At 33.8% G+C, this 23,690-nt stretch overlaps 1 protein-coding gene across 2 annotated transcripts in view; it reads right to left on the bottom strand.

The window, feature by feature from the left end:
• Window positions 1-23,690, bottom strand: part of ATAD2B (ATPase family AAA domain containing 2B) — a 149,663-nt gene that overhangs the window by 90,797 nt on the left and 35,176 nt on the right. For both annotated transcript variants that reach the window (XM_037005564.2, XM_037005565.2), the window contains exons 9-13: window positions 14,373-14,471; window positions 12,654-12,765; window positions 10,416-10,531; window positions 8,685-8,859; window positions 4,212-4,300 (exon numbers count right to left, since the gene is read on the bottom strand). In XM_037005564.2, the coding sequence (XP_036861459.1) occupies window positions 4,212-4,300; window positions 8,685-8,859; window positions 10,416-10,531; window positions 12,654-12,765; window positions 14,373-14,471 (591 nt within the window). The remainder of the gene's footprint in view (window positions 1-4,211; window positions 4,301-8,684; window positions 8,860-10,415; window positions 10,532-12,653; window positions 12,766-14,372; window positions 14,472-23,690) is intronic.

The raw sequence follows: 23,690 nt of genomic DNA, 5'->3' as shown, positions 1-23,690 counted from the left end.
AGAGCTTCTGAGCACTAGAGGGCACCATATACAAATGTGAAACACCAAACGAACCTGGTTCAAAGTAAATTTATGAATACAACACCTGAGAAAGACCCAAATGAAATGGACCTCATGAATCTCCCTGAAAGGGATTTTAAAATAAAAATAATTAACAAAAGCAAAAATGAACACATGAGACTACATCAAACTAATAAGCTAACAAAAGAATTAAAATGTAATCACAAAAATATCCAATTAATCCAAGCAAGGAAGAACAACAGGAAAATATGGAACAAGGAACAGATGGACAAGCAGATAATTAAAATGAAAATTTAAACCTAGCTATATCAATAGTCACATTAAATTTGAATACCTATTTTAGGGAGAATGGGTATACAGCAGTCCCCCTTTATCCATGGGGGATATATTTCAATGCCACAGTGGACGCCTCAAACTGTGGATTATACTGAATTCTACATATCCTGCCTTTTTTCCTATACATACATACCTATGTTAAAGTTCAACTCATAAATCAGGCACGGTAAGAAACTAACAACAGTAACTAATATTAAAATGGAACAATTATAAAAATATACTATAATAAAAGCTATGTGAATGTGTCTGTCTCTCTCTCAAAATATCTTATTGTACTATACCCACTCTTCTTGTGATGATACGGTATGATAAAATGCCTACAGGTAGTGAGGTGAGTAACACAGGCATTTTGATGTAATGTTAGGCTACTACTGACCTTCTGACAACAGATCAAAAGGAAGGTCTTCTGCTTCACAGGAAGCTGAAACCACGTAAAGTGAAACAATGGATAAGGGGGAACTACTATATTCATTATCTTGATTACAGCTACAGTTTCCCAGGTATATACCTATGTTAAAATTTGTCAAGTATTCTCGTTTAAGTATGCAAATAGTGCATATACTGTATATACTCTATGTAAATTATACCTCAATAAATTAGATTTAAAAAATCAATAAAAAAAAGAAAAATTCTAAAATATCTTCAAAAATTCTTTTTAAAAAGAAAGCAACCATTACAAATAGAGAACAAACATGAAGTGGTAATCCCCAAATCATCCACATCAGTAATTATAAAACATAAATAAACTAAAAATTAAAATGAACAGATTGTCAAATCAGGAAAACAATACCAAACTATATGTTATCTATAAAAGAAACACTCTCAAGTATAAAGTCATAGAAAGGCTGATAGTAAATTAGTGGAAAGATCTACCAAGCAAAAAGCATAAGAGGTCTAGACTAGCTCAATTATTATCTAATGAAAATAGATTTCAAAAACAAACAGTATAAACAGAGATAAAGAACATATTTAATAATAAGATGGTAACTTCAAAATACAGACATAAGAATAATAAATGTGTATGCATCTAATACAAAACTTCAAAACAAATTGAACAAAAATTGGCAGAATTAAAGGGACAAATAAAAAAATTTCACAATCACAGCTGGACATTTTAGAACACATGTCTGCAATTCATAGAATAAGTAGACAAAAACATCAGGAAAGAAATAAAACACTCAGCACAACACTACAACAACCTTGTCCTACTTTATATATTAGTATATTTATATACAACATATAGTGTATTTATATATGTATAATATATAAAATACTATACCACAAACAGAATACAAAGAATGAAGGATAATTCATAATACAGACAATACAGTGGGACATAAAGTAAATCATAATGAATTTAAAATGAGTAAGTTATAGTTTCCAAGCATAATAAAATTGAATTAGAAATAAATAATAGTAAGATAATCAGAAAAAATATGTAACAATTGGTAAATTAAGCAACAAATTACTAAATAATCATTGTGTCAAAGAAGAAACGACAAAAGGAATTAGAAATTACTTCAAACTGTATGACAAATGATAAGATGTAAAAAATTGTGAGATGCAGGTAAAGCAGTGCTTAAAATGAAACATACAGCTTTTCAATGCCTGTATTCGAAAAGAAGAAAAGTTTCAATCATTATCTAAACTTCCATCTTAATAATCTGGGAGAAAAAAGAGGAAATTAAACCCAAAGCAAACAGAAAAAAAGCTAGGAAAAGGAGAGACCATAAAAGAATATTGCTAAATCACTGGTTCCAGGGAGGGATGAATAGGTACAGCACAGAGGATTTTTTTAGGACAATGAAAATATTCTGTATGATATCATAATGACATACACATGTCATATACATTTGCCCAAACTCATAAAACGTACAACACCAAGAGTGAACCCCAAGGTAAACTAGGGACTTTGTGTAATTATGTGTGTAGGTTTTCTTCAACTGCAAGAAATGTACCCTCTGGTGGAATTTGTTGATAATGAGGGAGGCTATGCATGTGTGTGCAGGCACAGAGTATTACTGGAAATTTCTGTACCTAGCTCTCAATTTGCTGTGAATCTAAAACTACTCTAAAAAAAGAGTCTTTAAAAAAGTTAAAAAGAACAAGGTTGGAGGACTTACAGTAACAACAATTAAAATAAAAAGCTATAGTAATCAAGATAACTGTGTAATGAATCAAGATGTAAAGACAGACATACAAGTCAATGGAACCAACTAATAAGTCTAGGAATAGATAACTTAGATGGTCAATTAATTTCTGACAAAGATTCCAAGTAATTCAATAATGACAAGTTAACTTTTCAATAAATGGTCCTGGAACAAGTGGGAAAAAAATATGGAAAAATATAAACTTCAGTCTATACCTTGTACCCTCCAAAAAAATTAACTCAAACCCTTACTTATAGTGATATTTTATAAATATTAACTTAAAGTGAATCTTAAGTTAAATTCAAGTTTAACTTAGCTCTTAAAATTTAAGAGCTAAAACTATCAATATTTTAAAGAAAACATACAATTTTTGGCAAACTGATTTAAGCAATTATTCTCAATGATGCACATACCAAACAAATTATATAATAGGCTCCATCAAGATTAGAATCTTTTGCTTTTCAAAAGTCAAAATTAAACAAAAAAGCAAGCCAGACCTGTAGAAAATTTTCAAAGCACAGATCTGAGAAAGGACTTATCTAAAGAGTATATAAAGAAATGTTACAACCATCCTACTATGTTGATAGTGACCACACTCGAAGAGGTGAGGATTTAATAATATGGGTAGCTGTTGAACCCAGAAATAATATGGGTAGCTGAATATGTGTTACATAACTGAAACCAACATAAGATTGTATATCAATGAAACTTCAATAAAAAAAGAGAAATGTTACAACACAGTAAGACATACAATCTGATTTCTTTTTATTAAAAAAGAATAAGATTTTTAACAGACATTTCACAAAAGAAAATATACAAATGGACAATTAGCACCTGGGAAAAAAATGCTTAACACTGTTAGCCATCAGGAAAATGAAAGTTAATCCATTATTACACTACATACCCACTAGAGTGGCTAAAGTTAAAGAATGAAACAATACCAAATGATGGCAAGTATGAAAAGCAACCCAAATTCTCATACATTACAGGTAAGAACATAAAATGGTTCAACCACTTTGGGAAACAGTATCAGTTTAAACATACATTTACCATATGATCTAGCCATTCCTTTCTTAGGTATTAACCCAAAATGAAAACATAAATCCAGAGCAAAATACATACGCAAATGTTCATAGTAATATTATCTTTATAGACAAAACCAGAAAGCAAACCAAGTATCCACCAGATGGGTTAACAAACAGTGGTATACATACATACATACATACACACACACACTCTCTCTCTCTCTTTCACTCACTCTCAGGGACTACTACTCAGAAATGAAAAGGAACAAAATATTATACATGACATGGATAAATTTCAAAAACATTATGTCAAGTCAAGATTAGGCAACCTTTTCTGTAAAGGGTCAGGAAGTAAATGTTTTAGGCATTGTAAACCACATGACCTTTCTCTCACAATTACTCATTCAATTCTGCTCTGGCAGTGCAAGAGCAACCATATATACTGTGAAAAGAAATGACTAGGGCTGTGTTACAATTAAACTTCATTCACAAAAACAGGCAGAGGGTTTATTTGGCCCACAGGTAGTGGTTTACTATACCCTGTGCTAACTGAAAGAAAGAAGTCTTCCGTAAGGAAACAGACCACATTTTATAAGCCTTATAGCACATCTAAGGGCTAAAGTTAAACTGTATCAATGAGTTGAAAAGAATACAACAAAATCAGATTAGGAAAAATTACCTGTGGATCTGATCTTGTCTGCTTGAACGAACTGGAGCTAATCCATCTATTTCATCAAAAAATATTATAGAAGGCCGCATCAAATATGCCTAATATAAAAAGACAACAAATGTTATTTATTGTATTCATTTTCATTTTTTATATTTATTTTTCTAGAATAAGTAATATGAGCAAATGGTACATGGAACAGGTAAGAAAGATTATACAAAAAAAAAGGAAATCTCCTTATCACACTGGTCTCCAACTACAAGGTCTTCTGCTAGGAGGCAACTACTGTTTTCAGCTTGTTTATTCTCCATACATGAGTCATTTATACACATACACAGAAACGTATTTTTTTAAAACACTATTTTTATTTTACTTAATGCATTTTAAACACACTATATACATTGCTTTTTATCATAAAACAGCCTATTTTCTGTAACAATATATTTTAATTAACTTCCATGTAAGTACATAAAGATCTGCTTCATTCTTTTTTAACAATTACAAAACAGCCTTCTGTATGGATTTGCCATATTTAAGTTAATCCCTTAGTCATGGACACTTAAGCTGTTTTCAATCTTTTCCTATTATCAACAACGCTTGAATAAATATTTATGTACATTTAACACTTCACATGACTATAAAAATATCAATATAATCAATTCTAAAAGTGGAACTACTGGTTCAAAGGCATGTGTCATTTCTACTTCAGTTAAATATTTGTAAATTGCCTTCCAACTGTGTCCCAATTTACCCTCTAACCAGCAATATATATGAGTGCTCACCAACACGTATTATCAAACTTCTTGATCATGGCTAATATTTTAAGATAAGAATGTTACCTTGTTTTCATTCTAATTTTTATTTCTATTAGCAATGAAGATGAGCAGTTTTTTATCTTTAAGAGCTATTTATATGCTTTTTCTATGAAAGTTCTCTTCGTAGCCTTTGCCACTTTTTCTATTGGATCACTGGCTTTGTTCACAATATTTTGTTGCCGCATAGAACTAGAAAAACATTTATGTAGTGAATCCTTTCTTCCACAGATAAGACTCTCCCTACTCTTAGATTAGAAACAAAATTTTTCCGAGTTTTGTTCCAGTACTTTCAGTGTCATTTTTCTCACTTAAATCTTAGATCTAGTAAGAACTTAATTTGACACTGTAAATGAGTATTAGATTAAAAATGAAGTCTTTACTATATAATTTACTCAAAATAATATAGTTTATGTTTTAAAATTACTTGTAGCAAGTCCTTAGCTTATAGGTAGGTGAGCTTACTAAAGAATGGATACAAATTTTTCATTTCTGCCTGACTGATGATAGGAATTAAACTTTCAGCATTCTCTATTAATTTGAAATGGACAAATCAACCACAAAACTTACGTTTTGAGGAAAAACTTTCTAAGATGAGTTATGTAAAGAGAAAAAAGAGTAAAGATCTGATAATTACTTTTATATACATCAAACACACAGCTCTTCAGAACCATAGTCTCACAGAAATGAAAAAAGGAAGTACAATATATTCTATGCCACTCACTGTGATAAGCACTTTATATTCTTCCTTTTGATGAAATCTCATAGCAGTTCAGTGAGAAAGATATGACTTCCCCCATTTTATAGAAGAGGCAACTAAGGATCAGATGCTTTAATTTACTTAAAATTGTATACTTAATAGTAAGGGCAGATAGAAACTAACATTTTTCTGACACCAAAGGCCAAACTCTTTTACAGTACACTTACTTCATTTCATTTAGTGTATACTTTAGAACTGCAGGCTTTCATTTAAAAGACAATAATGGCCATCAACAATTTTTTAAAAAAGAAAGTAAATATTTCAACTACTCTTACCTACAAAGAAGACTATGAAACAGAAATAAAGTAAGTTCAGATTTTAAAAGTAGCATGATTTTTCTATGGTTTTGAATGAAACCAAGAGACATTCTTGCTCCCAATATAAAACAGCTAAAATTGTCAAAAATTTTAAAGTCAGTCACTGGACAATATGCCAGCATCCCCAAGCTAATTTTTCCCTTACCTGCTGATGTTATTTTACATTTATATTTTTCAATTGTTATTAAATTCTCTTGAAGCATGCAGACTGCATATGCTTGACCTCCCAATAAACACTGAGCACCCTGAAGGTTAAGAATTTTACCTTAGTCCTCTTTCTAGATCCATTATCTAGAAAACAGCTTTTTTTTTTGGTATCATTAATGTACAATTACATGAGCAACATTATGTTTACTAGACTCCCCCCATCATCAAGTCTCCACCACACACCCCATTACAGTCACTGTCCATCAGCATAGTAAGATGCTGTAGAATCACTACTTGTCTTCTCGGTGTTGTACAGCCCTCCCCATGTCCCCCCTCTACATTATGTCTGCTAATTGTAATGCCCCTTTTTCCCCCTTGTTCCTCCTTCCAACCCATCCTCCCCAGTCTCTTTCCCTTTGGTAACTGTTAGTCAATTCTTGGGTTCTGTGAGTCTGCTACTGTTTTGTTCCTTTAGTTTTTTTCTTTGTTCTTATACTCCACATATGAGTGAAATCATTTGATAGTTGTCTTTTTCTGCCTGGCTTATTTCACTGAGCATAATATCCTCTAGCTCCATCCATGTTGTTGCAAATGGTAGGATTGGTTCTCTTCTTACAGCTGAATAATATTCTATTGTGTATATGCACCACATCTTCTTTATCCATTCATCTACTAATGAAAACTTAGGTTGCTTCCATTTCTTGGCTATTGTAAATACTGCTGCGGTAAACATAGGGGTGCATATGTCTTTATGAAACTGGGATCCTGCATTCTTAGGGTAAATTCCTAGAAGTAGAATTCCTGCGTCAAATGGTATTTCTATTTTTAGTTTTTTGAGGAACCTCCGTACTGCTTTCCACAATGGTTGAACTAATTTACATTCCCACCAGCAATGTAGGAGGGTTCCCCTTTCTCCACATCCTCGTCAACATTTGTTGTTGTCTTTTGGATGGTGGCCATCCTTACTGGTGTGAGGTGGTATCTCATTGTGGTTTTAATTTGCATTTCCCTGATGAATAGCGATGTGGAGCATCTTTTCATGTGCCTGTTGACCATCTGAATTTCTCCTTTGGAGAAGTGTCTGTTCAGATCCTCTGCCCATTTTTTAATTGGATTATTTGCTTTTCGTTTGTTGAGGTGCGTGAGCTCTTTATATATTTTGGATGTCAATCCTTTATCGGATATGTCATTTATGAATATATTCTCCCATACTGTAGGATGTCTTTTTGTTCTACTGATGGTGTTCTTTGCTGTACAGAAGCTTTTGAGCTTGATAAAGTCCCACTTGTTCATTTTTGCTTTTGTTTCCCTTGCCCAGGTAGATATTAAAGAAGTTGTTCATGTTTATGTCCAAGAGATTTTTGCCTATCTTTTTTATTAAGAGTTTTATTCAGGTCTTTGATCCATTTTGAATTTACTTTTGTGTATGGGGTTAGACAGTGATCCAGTTTCATTCTCTTACATGTAGCTGTCCAGTTTTGCCAACACCAGCTGTTGAAAAGGCTGTCATTTTCCCATTGTATATCCATGGCTCCTTTATCATATATTAATTGACCGTATATGTTTGGGTTAATATCTGGACTCTCTGTTCTGTTCTTGGGTCTGTTCTTGTGCCAGTACTAAATTGTCTTGATTACTGCGGCTTTGTAGTAGAGCTTGAAGTTGGAAAACGAGATCCCCCCTGCTTTATTTTTCCTTCTCAGTATTGCTTTGACTATAGAAAATAGCACTTTTTAATACTAATAACTAAAAAATTGTTTTTGAAGCACTTTGCCAATTACAAAGGACTTTGTTACACATCAACTCAGTAATGGGTATTTAATGGGTGCTTCTTGAAAGCATTTTTTTTTCATTTTATGTGAATATCCTTAGATATAATGAGAGTATAAGTTGCACTGCCAAATATGAATGACTTCCTTCACTAGCTCAAACAATCAAATGTGAATTTACATTAGAATTGATTTTTATAAGTGTTAAGAAATAATACTTTTCAAGTTACCACTACAAATAAAAAGTATAGTACATTCACTCACCTTATTTTGTATTTTAAAAAGCACCCATTTATTACTGAATTCTTCCAGCACCATTATTTATAACTCATAAAAATAAACAATATCCTGCTTTATGAGATTTTTTATTTTTTTATGCTTGTTCTATTTCCTCAATTAGATTATAATCTAATGATATATGTTATACCTAGGGTTCTTAAAAGTATCTAACATGGTATTATACACCAAGGAGCTACCTCAATAAATGTTTTGTGAATCATCTTGAATGAGTACTGGTAGTAAAACTGCTATTAAATACCTCCAAGGCATACAAATTCAGATTATTGATTCTAAACTTAACATAATAATTAGAAACTGCCTCTTCATGAACAATTTGTATTTACAGACTAACTGTATTAAATACTCTAAAGAAAATTATCTTGTATTAGCTGATTTCTTACCTGATCAAAAAGAAGCCTAAGTTGCCGTTCAGATTCACCAACCCACTTGCTCAGACAATCTGCTCCTTTTCGCATAAAAAAAGCCACCTTTTTGTCTCCTTGACTACACTCATTAGCTAAAGCTCTGGCGACCAAGGTTTTACCTGTGCCAGGAGGGCCATAAAACAAACAGCCCCTAGAGGAATAAAGGATCAATAAAGGTAAGTCAAATGTAATCACAACCACTAATAACCAATATAAAAGGATGTACTTACCATATAATTTTGTACTGAAGTGTAATTATTAGACACTGATAAAGCTTTCTGTAGAATACAGACAAAAGTTTCACTTTGTTGAGAGTCCTCAACAATGTTCCCAAAGCATAAAGCTTTGGCAGGCAAGAAATAGGGAAATCAGGTAACAGTAATTTGGCAAGAATCACAATTTTAATGTCTTCCCTGTAATGCAGAGATTTCCTATCTTAGAATGTATCATATAAACTACTCAAAAGAATGTTATAGATTTTAAATGGATATTCGATTGAGCACTGTTTCTAATTGTGAAAAACTGAGAAAAAACTAAATGCTATCTAATAATAAGGGGCAGATAAACACACTATTATATCTATAAAATAAAAACACAATGTCAAAAATACAGGTCAAAATCTTTTTGATGTCAACAAGAATACACACATTATCGATATGGGAAGGTGTCTAGAATATATTATAAAGTAAACAACAAAAAGTTACATAAGGTATTATTAAATAATCTCATTTATATTAAATGCTTATAAATGCATAATATAGATAAAATATAAACTTAATATAAAAAAGAGTCCTATAAAAAAACATAAAAAATTGTCCACCTCTGAAGAGTACCATTTACTCTCTGCTTATAAAAACTTTCTGTTCATAACTCTTGTTTTTTATGTTTCTCCAAGGCTATACTACTTTGGTAGTTTAGCCTCTCCCAAGGCTACATCAATGGCTTTTTAGAAAGTAATGATTATTTTTTAAATCCAAGTCATGTCATATAAAAAAAACAAACTGCTGTTACGATTTTTAAAAGCCACTGTGAAATTATAGGACAACTTTTTAACCCACTCAAACAGAAGATGACTCTTTAATAAGATTTTCTATGTCCTTAAACACACAGAAAACTAACTGGAACCAAATCCAAATAAAAAGTGCCTCCAAAATGAAGGAGATATTTAGCAGTTTAAATCTAACAGTTTATATGTGCATCTTCAGAATATTTTATTCTGCCCAAATTCCCTTAACATAACTTCTCAGCCTTTTCTAATAGTTAACTAGCTAGCCACATCATACTCAAACACAACTAATCTGATCATATAAATAAATTATGAGGCTTACCATTTCCAAAATATCCCATCATCAAGTCAAAAGAAACACTTCATTGAAATTGTGCTTCCAAAGACTAAACAGCATATAGTATCAAAGTCAATGCCATTATGAGGCCAAATTAAGGAAAATCCATTTGGGCAATGCCTTGTATATTCAAGGTCTGAATAAAGAATCTCCATTTTATGCCTGACTCCTAACTGCTGAAATGTAAACTTCAGGAACACACTTAGTACCACTGGCTTTGTGCCCTCAATAGTAAACTTTCATTCCCAGTTCTCATTACTAGAACACATCAAATTCATATGAAATATTTGTATTTATAATCATTTACTGACTGAAATCTGATAAACAATAATAACAATAATAAAACAACTAGCATATCACTTACCTTGGAGGCTGAATTTTAAATTTTTCAAAAATTTCTGGATATAAAAGTGGAAATACTACCATTTCCTTTAGTGCATGAATATGATGGCTCAATCCACCTATGCTATCAAACCGCACCTTGAAAAGAAAGGGGAAAGTTTAATATAAAATAATTTTAACTGTTTATAGATTTTTAATTTACAAGAAAGTCTTAAAATTCAGAAATACATGCCTTCAGCATAAATTGTGGAAAGCAACATTCAAAAATATTGTACTTTTAAAATCAGTGTAGAAAAATAAAAAGTTAGCAGTAAAATTGAAGCTTACACATTAGTTCAGTCAAATAAAGCTACCATTCTTTAATCTCCTAATAACTAAGGATTAAGATTAATGCCCAATCTAACACTTTAATGGATATCTACAGGAGATGTTATGTTGTATTTACACTCTAATAACTTAAATGATTTTCAAAATATCATCTAGTAACATGCATTCTCAGCAGGGGCCATACTGTTCCCAATGGGGCAAAAATAGGTTCAGGAGTAGGATGAAAAGAAAAATTCTTAGCTATAACAATGGTTTGTGACTCTCCAAAGCTTAACTCTGACAAAATCTTATTCTTAACACTAATTTATCTGCTACAGAGAAACTGAAGTTTTCTTCCTTAGGAAACAACAATGAAAAAAAGGTTTGAGAAACACTGATCTACCACAAGAAGCAACAGAGATATTCCTCCCACCCATAACAGTATAAGAATCTAAAACACTTTCTAAAGTAAAAAATTGTATAAAAAAAGGGCTTGAAGGAAACATTACCAAAATGTTAACAGCGATTGCCTCTGACTATTAGGTTATGGCAAGTTTATTTCCTTGCTTCTTTATTCTGTTGTGGTACTTGAAAATGTTTTACAATGAATATATTGCTAAGATAGAAAAAAAAATCTAGAAAAATAAATACAGAGTCTAAGTAAAAGAAACATTTTAAGAGAAGCTAAATTTTCTTGTATGAATCTAAATTTTAAAGAAATAAGTTACTCTAATTGGCAGAGATGTCTGAAGTTAACTAGCTTCAAGAAAGTAAGGTGCTGGTAATCCAAATAAGCAAAGTTCATATTGTAAAGTCCTCTAGAATGTGAACTATTAGACATGACATTCTGAATTCAATCCTCTGAAACTTCCTTACATCCTCATCAATGAAACATTTTCCCTATGACTTTAGATTGGAGGTAGCTAATGTTTCACTTTCACATATATACACAATTCCATTTGATAAATTAAGTCTCTCACGATAATCAATTGTTATACAGAAATGTTTATGGGAACAAAGAAAAAAATACCAAGTAAGTTCTTGGTTATGCAGTAACCTTATTCCAAAGTATCCACCTAAAAAAGGTTCTACTAACAGTAAGAATATACCATATTCTTTAACTCTTTTGTCTTTCTGTTCATGTGATAAGACTTACCCTAGGCATCCATTTTCCACAGTAGCCTCAACTATCTTCATATTGGTGATCCATACCTGAATTTCTAGCCCAGGTATTTCTTGTTAATTACAAACCTAAATAACCAATTTCCTACAAGTTATTTCCATTTGTGATGTGTCACAGATATCTAAACATGTTTACAACTAACTAAATCACCTTTGTACTCAAACACTTCTTTTATGATCCCTACCTCAAAGTGGAGCCATCCCTTATGCCCCACCATGGTCCTGGGTAATTTGTTCAACTTGTTTCTCTCCCTCATTCCTCAAAAGCAATTAATTCACTAAATTCCATAATATCTGAATTCTGTAAAATTCATCTACTACTACCTTCCATTACCCCCACTTTCTACCATAACCATTATGCCAGATTACTAGACTACAACTATGTCCAAACCAGTCTCCCTAATGCTAGCCCTGCTTCCCTCAAATTCATTAACTGTATCACAGAGTGATCTACCTAAAATGCAAATCTGATCATGATATCTGAACAGCTTCAACAACACCCCATTGTTTATGATAGTCTATAAGGCCTTGCCATATTTGTCAGTCTCAATCCCTACTCATTTTTCATTATAAACTCCAGTGACACTGAAATGGGAAAAAAGGAAAAACCTGAAAGCATCATGTATGACTACAGTGCGATTCCAAAACATGTATGTCAAAACACTAATGGTGATACCTGAATTTTCTATTTTTATTGTGTGTTGGTTTAGAAAAAAAGAGTAACCTTTAAAAAAATCTAGAAAAACTTCTAGAAAACATTTACAAAACTTACTGATTTATCAATGTTCATTGGATCAACATCAGCCAAACTTGCACCCACTTTGACACGTTCTCGGAGAATACCACTAGCTAAATCTTCTGCTCTTAAATTCATAGGCAAACATCTGAAATTCACAAAAATTCAAGTAGGTTGCATTAGAAGTTTCACATTTTTAATGTCAGAATAAGTTCAAATCTTTGACACTTTCATCTTTCTTCTTCTCATAACCTAGAAAATAACATCAACAGATTTCATATATTTAAGCTACTTTTCCTAAATTCTTTAAGACAGAACAAAAATAAATTTATCACTAAGTAAAGCAAAGTTCATTAACCTATTTATCCAGAGCCCAATCTATTCCAACTTAGAAAACATACCTAACATATTATACAAGTATAAGATAAAAATAGATCTATATGTAGTATACCATATGACATTAAATGAACTCAAGCTTTACTATAAGATTAAAATTTATCCTCAGATACAACATAGGTATGTCTACTCAATTTACATAATTCAAGAAATTTCTTTCCCTTTTATTCAGGGGAACCAATTCAGATCACATTTTGAGAATCAAGCTTTATCTTCTGTGTAAACTACCTTAAAAGAGATCTTTCAGCTATCTAAAATCCTATACTAAACTATTTAAATTATTACCCCTAAGAAATCATAATCTACTTCTTCTTTTAGCCTTAGGTAAACACCAAAAGATGCCATAAACAACCCCCAAAAAGTATAGCTTCTATAATGAATATACCTTCATCGATATCTCGGCATCCGAAAACTTTCCTTAAAAATATATTTCCAAAGCAAGTATCAGAATAGCTCAGATTAAGTTATTTTATTTAAACTTAGATTTTTCTTATATCTTCTTTCCACTACCCACATTAGAAATTCTTTTCACGTACAATCTACACCAATCCAAACTTGTTTCCAAAACCTGCTAAATGAAAACTTGGTACTTCTACAATAGATATGTAATGCCAAATTATAGAAATGCTTTGTTAAATGTAAATTTTCTAAACATAATTTATCTCTCATATTATACATGTAAGCTAAAAAATAAACTATAAGAATAAGTTATAATTTGATGCTTTAATTACTTACTATACAAAAATACTAAATCTCACCCCCACTGAAAACTTGAATTAACTCTAAGAATAAGTTAAAATGTGATGCTTTACTTACTTACTTACTAGATAAAAATACTAATTCTCTCCCCAGCTGAAAACTTGAGGTTTTAGTGAGCCATGTCAGTCATCTACCCTAGTTAGGCAAAGGTCACCAGAGGCACTCATTCAACCAAAAACAAAGCAAATTTTCCAATAAAAATTCAAGGGCTCCTGAGATAATTCTAGTAGAAACCAAATCTTACTCTGAGTGCTGTACTCAGTATAAGCATCTAAAATCAGCCTCATTAAAAGGATTTGGATTAGAAGAGGGGTAAAGAGGAAAATGACTGCCACAGAGCTGGGCCTCTTCCCCTTGGCTCTGCTTCCTTTACCTTCCACACACTATTTTACAGAGTACTTACATAGTTAATTTATGGAAAGTTTCCCAAAGTTAGACTTTTATTCTAAGAATCACTAAGTAAAAACCAAATCAGTCTAGCCTAAACTACGTGTTGAATATCAGTGTTAGCAAAATACTAGTTCAGATAAGAATCCCACTTAAAAAATAAAAACTGTTAACTCTTTTTCCTACCTTGGAAACAATAAGAAATATACTAACCTATTTCTTGCTCTGGCCATGCTCTTTGATTTCCTTCTTTCAAAGCGTTCTTCATCAGAAGAAGTTGTGTCACTACTATGAATGGCATGTTTCTTTCTCCTTTTTAAAGAGAGTAAAACCCTTAAAGTCATCACAGCAGCCAACAGCTTTTAAAAACACATAGTAGCATTATATCTACGTTAACTCAGTAGAAAATATATCCATTCATTTGGCAAATATTAAAATCCTTAAGACTATGCAGTTTATATCTAATGAAGTTTAAACACGAAATTCTACAGAGATAAAGAAAAAGAAGAGGGGGAAGACAGGGTGCCTAAAACTTTTTTAATAGGATAGTTCAGTAAGACAGCATATTTAATTGGCATAGTTAGGGAATAGCTATCATTGCTTTAAAAATAGTATTATAATCTTATTAAATAAGAAAGTATCTTTTCTCTTATTTTTCCTTTCCCAAATAATCAGAAACAGTCTAGACATTAAAGAAAATAATACGCTGGTTTACATGAAAACAAGGGCTTCACTTCCCACTTAAGACTCTTATATCCTGTTTGAATTTCTTTACAAAATGCATAAAGTATTTTTTAAATAAATAATTTATAATCAGAACTACTATGAATTATTACATAATGTATCAAGTTAAATTCATCCTCAAGAAATAATAATGAATGGCACATTATTAATATAATTGGTGACATCTCTAAGATACCTAGAAAATACAGTAATCATTCAGGCTGGAATTTTTGTAAATAAATTTACTTCAAACTCAGATTGACCTTCTAGGATGTTTCACAGCCTGTGCATCCCTACTCCACTCCAATTTCCACTAATCTCAGTAGCAAACCCAGATTTTTCCCCAACTCCCATTGAGATCTTTAACCCATCCAATATTCCTTCTCTTGATATAAATCTTTTCATTCCATCCTACATCAGTTTTTAATGCCTCCTAACACTCCAAAATAATTGTTGTAGTAATTATCTACTCAATCTTTGCAATTTTGATATTTATCCTCCCTTCTACTTCTTTTTCTCCTTCAGGAAAATGCCCACTTCCAGGTTTCTGTGTGTGTGTATGCATGTGTATGTTGGACTTAACATATAGAAATATATCTGCCACTAGCAGCAAAAATGAGGAGAGTCGAAGCCAAAGCATATTGGGCTAAGGAAATGAATCCAGGTGGTAATTCAAATGCATAATAAATGAAGAGAATGAGAAATTATAAATAAATATGTTAATGTAACAAAAGCTATAAATATATATTTGCTTGTTTTTCTTAGCCTTTTTTAAAGACATAAAGTTGTGTACATAATTCTAATAATGTATTTCTAAGTCTGTAAAATTTACAGATATAATATGTATAACAATAATACCACAAAAAGCAGAGAAGTGTATGCAACTTTTCAAAAATATCTTTAAAAGGGAAGGGGGTCAAATTATATACAAAAATTAATTCAAAATGTACCACAGACCTAAACAAAGAGCTAAAACTATAAAACTTTTAGAAGAACACATAGGAGTAAATCTTCATGACCTCAGATTTGGCAATGGATTCTTAGATATGATATCAAAAACACAAGCAGCAAAAAAAAAAAGTAGGTAAACAGAACTTCATCAAAATTAAAATCCAAGAAAGTGACAAGACAACTCACAATATAGGATAATTTAAGGGGATCAGCAGTTACAAATATTACAACATACTAAAAAGCCTCAATGACTTAAATAGTGCCCAATGGATGAATGGAACAAATATCCAGAAGCAGACCAAAATACATAATTTGATATATGATAATGGTGCCTACTAGAATCAATGGAGAAATCATACACTCATTCAAAAAATGAGGATGAAACAACTCATTTGCCATCTGGGAGAAAAAGTTGGATCAATACTACAAATCTTACACCAAGATGAAATTCAAAAGCATTAAAATTAAAGAAGAAAAAGTAAAACCACAGAAATAAACAAAGGTGAATTCCTTTACAACTTTCAATTTGGGGAAAGCTTTTCTAACTGTGACTCAAAAATCTAAAAGTCTCAAAACAACAGACAGAAAATTTGACTACATAAAAGCAAAAACTTCCTAGTAAAAAACAACCAAAAGTAAAGTCAAAGGACAAATTATGAACTGAGGAAAAAGACTCACAATGTATGACAAAAGACTCATCTCAGAACTATATAAAGAACTATTAAAAACAGATAAAAGAACAACCTGTTAGAAAAATGGGCAAACTTAAGAAACATTTCAGAAAAAAGGAAAAATAAATGGCTTTTAAATGTGTGAACAACTCTCAAATTTAAAAATTAACCGAGGTCTCACAAGAATAAACAAAGACTGGCAAAATTTCAAAGACTTTAGGGAGCAGAGCCAAGACGGCAGTGTGAGTAGAGCAGCGGAAATCTTCTCCCAAAACCATGTATGCTTTTGAAAATACAACAAATACAACTATTCCTAAAAGAGAGACCAGAAGACACAGGACAAAAGCCAGACTACATCCACACCTGCGAGAACCCAGCGCCTCGCGAAGGGGGTAAGATACAAGCCTCAGCCCAGAGGGATCCGAGCGCCCCTCACCCCAGCACGCGGTGGGAGGAGAGGAGTTGGAGCTGGGAAGGAGAGGAAGCCCAGGACTGCTAAATAGCCAGCCCTAGCCATCCGCACCAGAGTGCAGGCACACAGTGCGTGGTGTGCTGGATGCTAGGGAAACAGGACAGTAAGACCTGTGAGCGGGTTCCCGAAGCCGGCACCCCTGGGACAAAAGCAAAGCGAGTGCCCTTTGAAAATCTTAAAGGGACAGGGACACCACAGCTGGACAGAAGCGCCCCGGCGCAGTCAGCCCAGTAACTGGGAATCCCGGGGAACTCCGGACACCCGCGCAGCTTGGAGGCCCCTCATGGTGATAAACAGCCACCCACCCATTCCCCCATGGGTGTAACTCTGCCACAGAGGCAGTGGCCACGCCCACAGCAACCGGGAAGAGCTTCTCCCACAGTGGCCGGGCAAGAATCAGACACCCCGTCTGCGCGCAGCTGCCCAGCACAAGCTGCTAGGGGGTTGCCGTTCTCCCAGGAGAAGAACGCCACAAACCAGCAGAAGGGATGTTCTCCCAGCTGACACATGTGCCAGCTCGCCACAACTACCTCTATCGCCATGAAAAGGCAGAAGAATTTGATACAGACCAGACTAACCCAGACATCCTCCCCTGAGAAGGAATCTGGGGAGACAGACCTAACCAATCTCCCTGAAAAAGAATTCAAAATAAAGGTAATAACCATGCTGATGGATGTTCAGAGAAATACGCAAGAGCTAAGGGATGAAGTCCGGAGGGAGATTACAGAAATGAAACAATTTCTAGAAGGACTTAAGAGCAGACTGGATGAGGTGCAAGAGGCCATTAATGCAATAGAAATCAGAGAACAGAAACGCAGAGAAGCTTATACAGAGACAGATAAAAGGATCTCCAGGAATGAAACAATATTAAGAGAAATGCGTGACCAATCCAAAAGGAACAATATCCACATTATAGGGGTACCAGAAGAAGAAGAGAGAGAGAAAAAGGGATAGAAAGTGTCTTTGAAGAAATAATTGCTGAAAACTTCCCCCAAACTGAGGGAGGAAATAATCAATCAGACCACAGAAGTATACAGAACTCCCAACAGAAGGGACCCAAGGAGGACAACAAGACACATAATAATTAAAATGGAAATGATCAAGGACAAGGACGGAGTTTTAAAGGCAGCTAGAGAGAGGAAAAAGGTCACCTACAAAGGAAAACCCATCAAGCTATCATCAGACTTCTCAACAGAAACCTTACAGACCAGAAGAGAATGGCATGATATATTTGATGTAATGAAACAGAAGGGCCTTGAATCAAGAATACTGTATTTAGCACAATTATTTAAATATGAAGGAGGGATTAAACAATTCCCAGACAAGCAAAAGTTGAGGGAATTTGCCTCCCACAAACCACCTCTACAGGGTATTTCAGAGGGACTCCACTAGATTGAAGCACTCCTAAGGCTAAACAGATGTCACCAGAGAAAATAAAATCACAGCAACGAAAGCAGAACAATCAAATACTAACTAAATGCAAAAAACAAAATCAACTTTTCACAAAAGCAGTCAAAGTAAACACAAAAGAGCACAAAAAAAAAAAAAAGAAAACACCTAACATACAAAGAATGGAAGAGGAGAAATAAGAAGGGAGAGAAATGAAGAATCACCAGACAGCATTTATAATAGCTCAATAACCGAGTTAAGTTAGACAGTAAGATACTAAAGAAGCTAACCTTGAACCTTTGGTAACCACAAACCTAAAGCCTGCAATGGCAATAAGTACATATCTTTCAATAATCACCCTAAATGTAAATGGACTGAATGCACCAATCAAAAGACACAGAGTAACAGAATGGATAAAAAAGCAAGACCCATCTATATGCTGCTTACAAGACACTCACCTCAAACCCAAAGACATGCACAGACTGAAAGTCAAGGGATAGAAAAAGATATTTCATGCAAACAACAGGGAGAAAAAAGCAGGTGTTGCAGTACTTCCATCAGACAAAATAGACTTGAAAACAAAGAAAGTAACAAGAGATAAAGACGGACATTACATAATGATAAAGGGCTCAGTCCAACAAGAGGATATAACCATTCTAAATATATATGCACCCAACACAGGAGCACCAACATATATGAAACAAATACTAACAGAACTAAAGGGGGAAACAGAATGCAATGCATTCATTTTAGGAGGCTTCAACACGCCACTCACTCAAAAGGATAGATCCACCAGACAGAAAATAAGTAAGGACACAGAGGCACTGAACAACACACTAGAACAGATGGACCTAATAGACATCTATAGAACTCTACACCCAAAAGCAATAGGATACACATTCTTCTCAAGTGCACATGGAACATTCTCCAAAATAGACCACATACTAGGGCCACAAAAAGAGCCTCAGTAAATACAAAAAGACTGAAATTCTACCAACCAACTTCTCAGACCTCAAAGGTATAAAACTAGAAAAAATTGTACAAAGAAAATAAAAAGGCTCACAAACAATTGGAGGCTTAACAACATGCTCCTAAGTAATCAATGGATCAAGGAACAAATTAAATTTAAAAGAGATCAAGGAATATATGGAAACAAATGACAACAACAACACAAAGCCCCAACTTCTGTGGGACACAGCAAAAGCAGTCTTAAGAGGAAGTATACAGCAATCCAGGCATACTTAAAGAAGAAAGAACAATCCCAAATGAATAGTCTAACATCACAATTATCAAAATTGGAAAAAGAACAAATGAGGCCTAAAGTCAGCAGAAGAGGGACACTATAAAGATCAGAGAAGAAATAAATAAAATTGAGAAGAATAAAACAATAGAAAAAATCAATAAAACCAAGAGCTGGTTCTTTGAGAAAATAAACAAAATAGATAAGCCCCTAGCCATATTTATAGAAAGAAAAAGAGAATCTAAACGCATCAACAGAATCAGAAATGAGAAAGGAAAAATCACAACAGACCCCACAGAAATACAAAGAATTATTAGAGAACACTATGAAAACCTATATGCTAACAAGCTGGAAAACCTACAAGAAATGGACTACTACCTAGAAAAATACAACCTTCCAAGACTGACCAAGGAAAGAACACAAAATTTAAACAAACCAATAATGAACAAAGAAATTGAAGCAGTAATCAAAAAACTAACCAAGAACAAAACCCCTGGGCCAGATGGATTTACCTCGGAATTTTATCAGACATACAGAGAAGACATAATACCCATTCTCCTTAAAGTTTCCAAAAAATAGAAGAGGAGGGAATACTCCCAAACTCGTTCTATGAAGGCAATATCACCCTAACACCAAAATCAGGTAAAGACTCCACCAAAAAAGAAAATTACAGACAAATATCCCTGATGAACGTGGATGCAAAAATACTCAACAAAATATTAGCAAACCGAATTCAAAAATATATCAAAAGGATCACACACCACAACCAAGTGGAATTCATCCTAGGGATGCAAGGATGGTACAACATTCGAAAATCCATCAACATCATCCACCACATCAACAAAAAGAAGGACAAAAACCACATAATCATCTCCATAGATGCTGAAAAAGCATTCAACAAAATTCAACATCCATTCATGATAAAAACTCTCAACAAAATGGGCATAGAGGGCAAGTACCTCAACATAATAAAGGCCATATAAGATAAACCCACAGCTAACATCATACTGAACAGCGAGAAGCTGAAAGCACTTCCTTTGAGATCGGGAACAAGACAGGGATGTCCACTCTCCCCACTGTTATTTAACATAGTACTGGAAGTCCTAGCCATGGCAATTAGACAAAACAAAGAAATACAAGGGATCCAGATCGGTAAAGAAGAAGTCAAACTGTCACTATTTGCAGATGACATGATATTGTACATAAAAAACCCTAAAGACTCCACTCCAAAACTACTAGAACTGATATCAGAATACAGCAAAGTTGCAGGATACAAAATTAACACACAGAAATCTGTGGCTTTCCTATACACTAACAATGAACCAATAGAAAGAGAAATCAGGAAAACAATTCCATTCATAATTGCATCAAAAAGAATAAAATACCTAGGAATAAACCTAACCAAAGAAGTGAAATACCTATACCCTGAAAACTATAAGACACTTTTAAGAGAAATTAAAGAGGACACTAACAAATGGAAACTCATCCCATGCTCTTGGCTAGGAAGAATTAATATCGTCAAAATGGCCATCCTGCCCAAAGCAATATACAGATTCGATGCAATCCCTATCAAATTACCAACAGCATTCTTCAATGAACTGGAACAAATAGTTCAAAAATTCATATGGAAATACCAAAGACCCCAAATAGCCAAAGCAATCCTGAGAAGGAAGAATAAAGTGGGGGGGATATCACTCCCCAACTTCAAGCTCTACTACAAAGCCATAGTAATCAAGACAATTTGGTACTGGCACAAGAACAGAGCCACAGACCAGTGGAACAGTATAGAGACTCCAGACATTAACCCAAACATATATGGTCAATTAATATCTGATAAAGGAGCCATGGACATACAATGGGGAAATGACAGCCTTTTCAACAGATGGTGCTGGCAAAACTGGACCGCTACATGTAAGAGAATGAAACTGGATTACTGTCTAACCCCATACAGAAGTAAATTTGAAATGGATCAAAGACCTGAATGTAAATCATGAAACCATAAAACTCCTAGGAAAAAACATAGGCAAATATCTCATGGACATAAACATGAGAGACTTTTTCATGAACATATCTCCCCGGGCAAGGGAAACAAAAGCAAAATTGAACAAGTAGGACTATATCAAGCTGAAAAGCTTCTGTACAGAAAAGGACACCATCAATAGAACAAAAAGGTACCCTACAGTATGGGAGAATATATTCATAAATGACAGATCCAATAAAGGCTTGACATCCAAAATATATAAAGAGCTCACGCACCTCAAACAAAAAGCAAACAATCCAATTAAAAAATGGGCAGAGGAATGGAACAGAAAGTTCTCCAAAGAAGAAATTCAGATGGCCAACAGACACATGAAAAGATGCTCCACATCACTTGTCATCAGAGAAATGCAAATTAAAACCACAATGAGATATCACCTCACACCAGTAAGGATGGCTACCATCCAAAAGACAAACAACAACAAATGTTGGCAAGGTTGTGGAGAAAGGGGAACCTTCCTACATTGCTGGTGGGAATGTAAATTAGTTCAACCATTGTGGAAAGCAGTATGGAGGTTCCTCAAAATGCTCAAAACAGACATACCATTTGACCCAGGAATTCCACTTCTAGGAATTTACCCTAAGAATGCAGCAGCCCAGTTTGTAAAAGACAGATGCACCCCTATGTTTATCGCAGCACTATTTACAATAGCCAAGAAAAGGAAGCAACCTAAGTGTCCATCAGTAGATGAATGGATAAAGAAGATGTGGTACATATACACAATGGAATATTATTCAGCCATAAGAAGAAAACCAATCCTACCATTTGCAACAACATGGATGGAGCTAGAGGGTATTATACTCAGTGAAATAAGCCAGGCAGAGAAAAATAACTACCAAACGATTTCACTCATATGTGGAGTATAAGAACAAAGAAAAACTGAAGAAACAAAAGAGGAGCAGAATCACAGAACCCAAGAATGGACTAACAGTTACCAAAGGGAAAGGAACTGGGGAGAATGGGAGGGAAGGGAGGGATAAGGGCGGGGAAAAAGAAAGGGGGTATTATGATTAGCATGTATAATGTCAGAGGAGGATGGGGAAGGCTGTGCAACATAGAGAAGACAACTAGTGATTCTACAACATCTTACTACGCTGACAACAGTGACTGTAATGGGTTTGTGGCGGGGGGGACTTAGTGAACGGGGACTCTAGTAAACATAATGTTCTTCATGTAATTGTAGATTAATGATAACAAAACAAAACAAAACAAAAATCCCAAAGGCTTGAGAATATATATTTTACTGACAGGTATATGGAAAAACTAGCACTTTTAATATATATTGCTGGATGAACCAAAACCTGATTCAACACCATTGAATGTAATCAAAATTATAATTTCATATTCCCTTTAACCTAGAGATTCCACTTCTGAGTTTATATCCTACAAATGAACTTGTACACATGTAAAATGATGACTGTGCAAGACTATTCATTACATCATATTTTGTAATAGTAAAAGGCTGGAAACAACCTGACTCTCGATAAAGGAGTAGTTCAAAAATTATAGTACATGTATCAGTGTAATATTATGCAAATATAAATACAAATGTGAAATTTATATTGAAATAAAAAAACAGTTAAGTGCAAAAACAAGGTTTAGGACAATGTGCACAGGACATTTTGTGTAAAAAGATGGGGTAACAATCAATATATGTATTTGCACATATATACATACTTTTATGTGATCATAATCCCTAAGGATATACAAACTATGAACAATATAATGAAGGGAGAGTGAGAGACTACTAAGGCTAGAAAAAAGCTTTTCATACTCAAATTTAATTTCTATTTTTGAGCCGTAGGTAATATATTTATATTACCTTTTCAGAAAACAAGGTTTCTGAGACAAAGTCTCAAAAACAAAGTCTCCTTTGTACACAAATGTAAAAGAAAAGGGAAAAAAAGTAGCCAAGGAGTAACTGAACCAATGCTTCAAATGAAAGCAATGTGAGTTGCTTAGATTCAACTATACTAGATATCAGAGAGCTGTGTACCTTTAGGGAACATAATTGCTAAAACAGTAACTGTTCCAGGCAAACTGAACC

This window comes from Manis javanica, chromosome 1 (assembly GCF_040802235.1).
Source record: "Manis javanica isolate MJ-LG chromosome 1, MJ_LKY, whole genome shotgun sequence".
Lineage (NCBI taxonomy): Eukaryota > Metazoa > Chordata > Mammalia > Pholidota > Manidae > Manis > Manis javanica.
The sequence above is the reverse complement of the archived record's forward strand: the minus strand, read 5'-3'. Positions and strand labels throughout refer to the sequence as shown.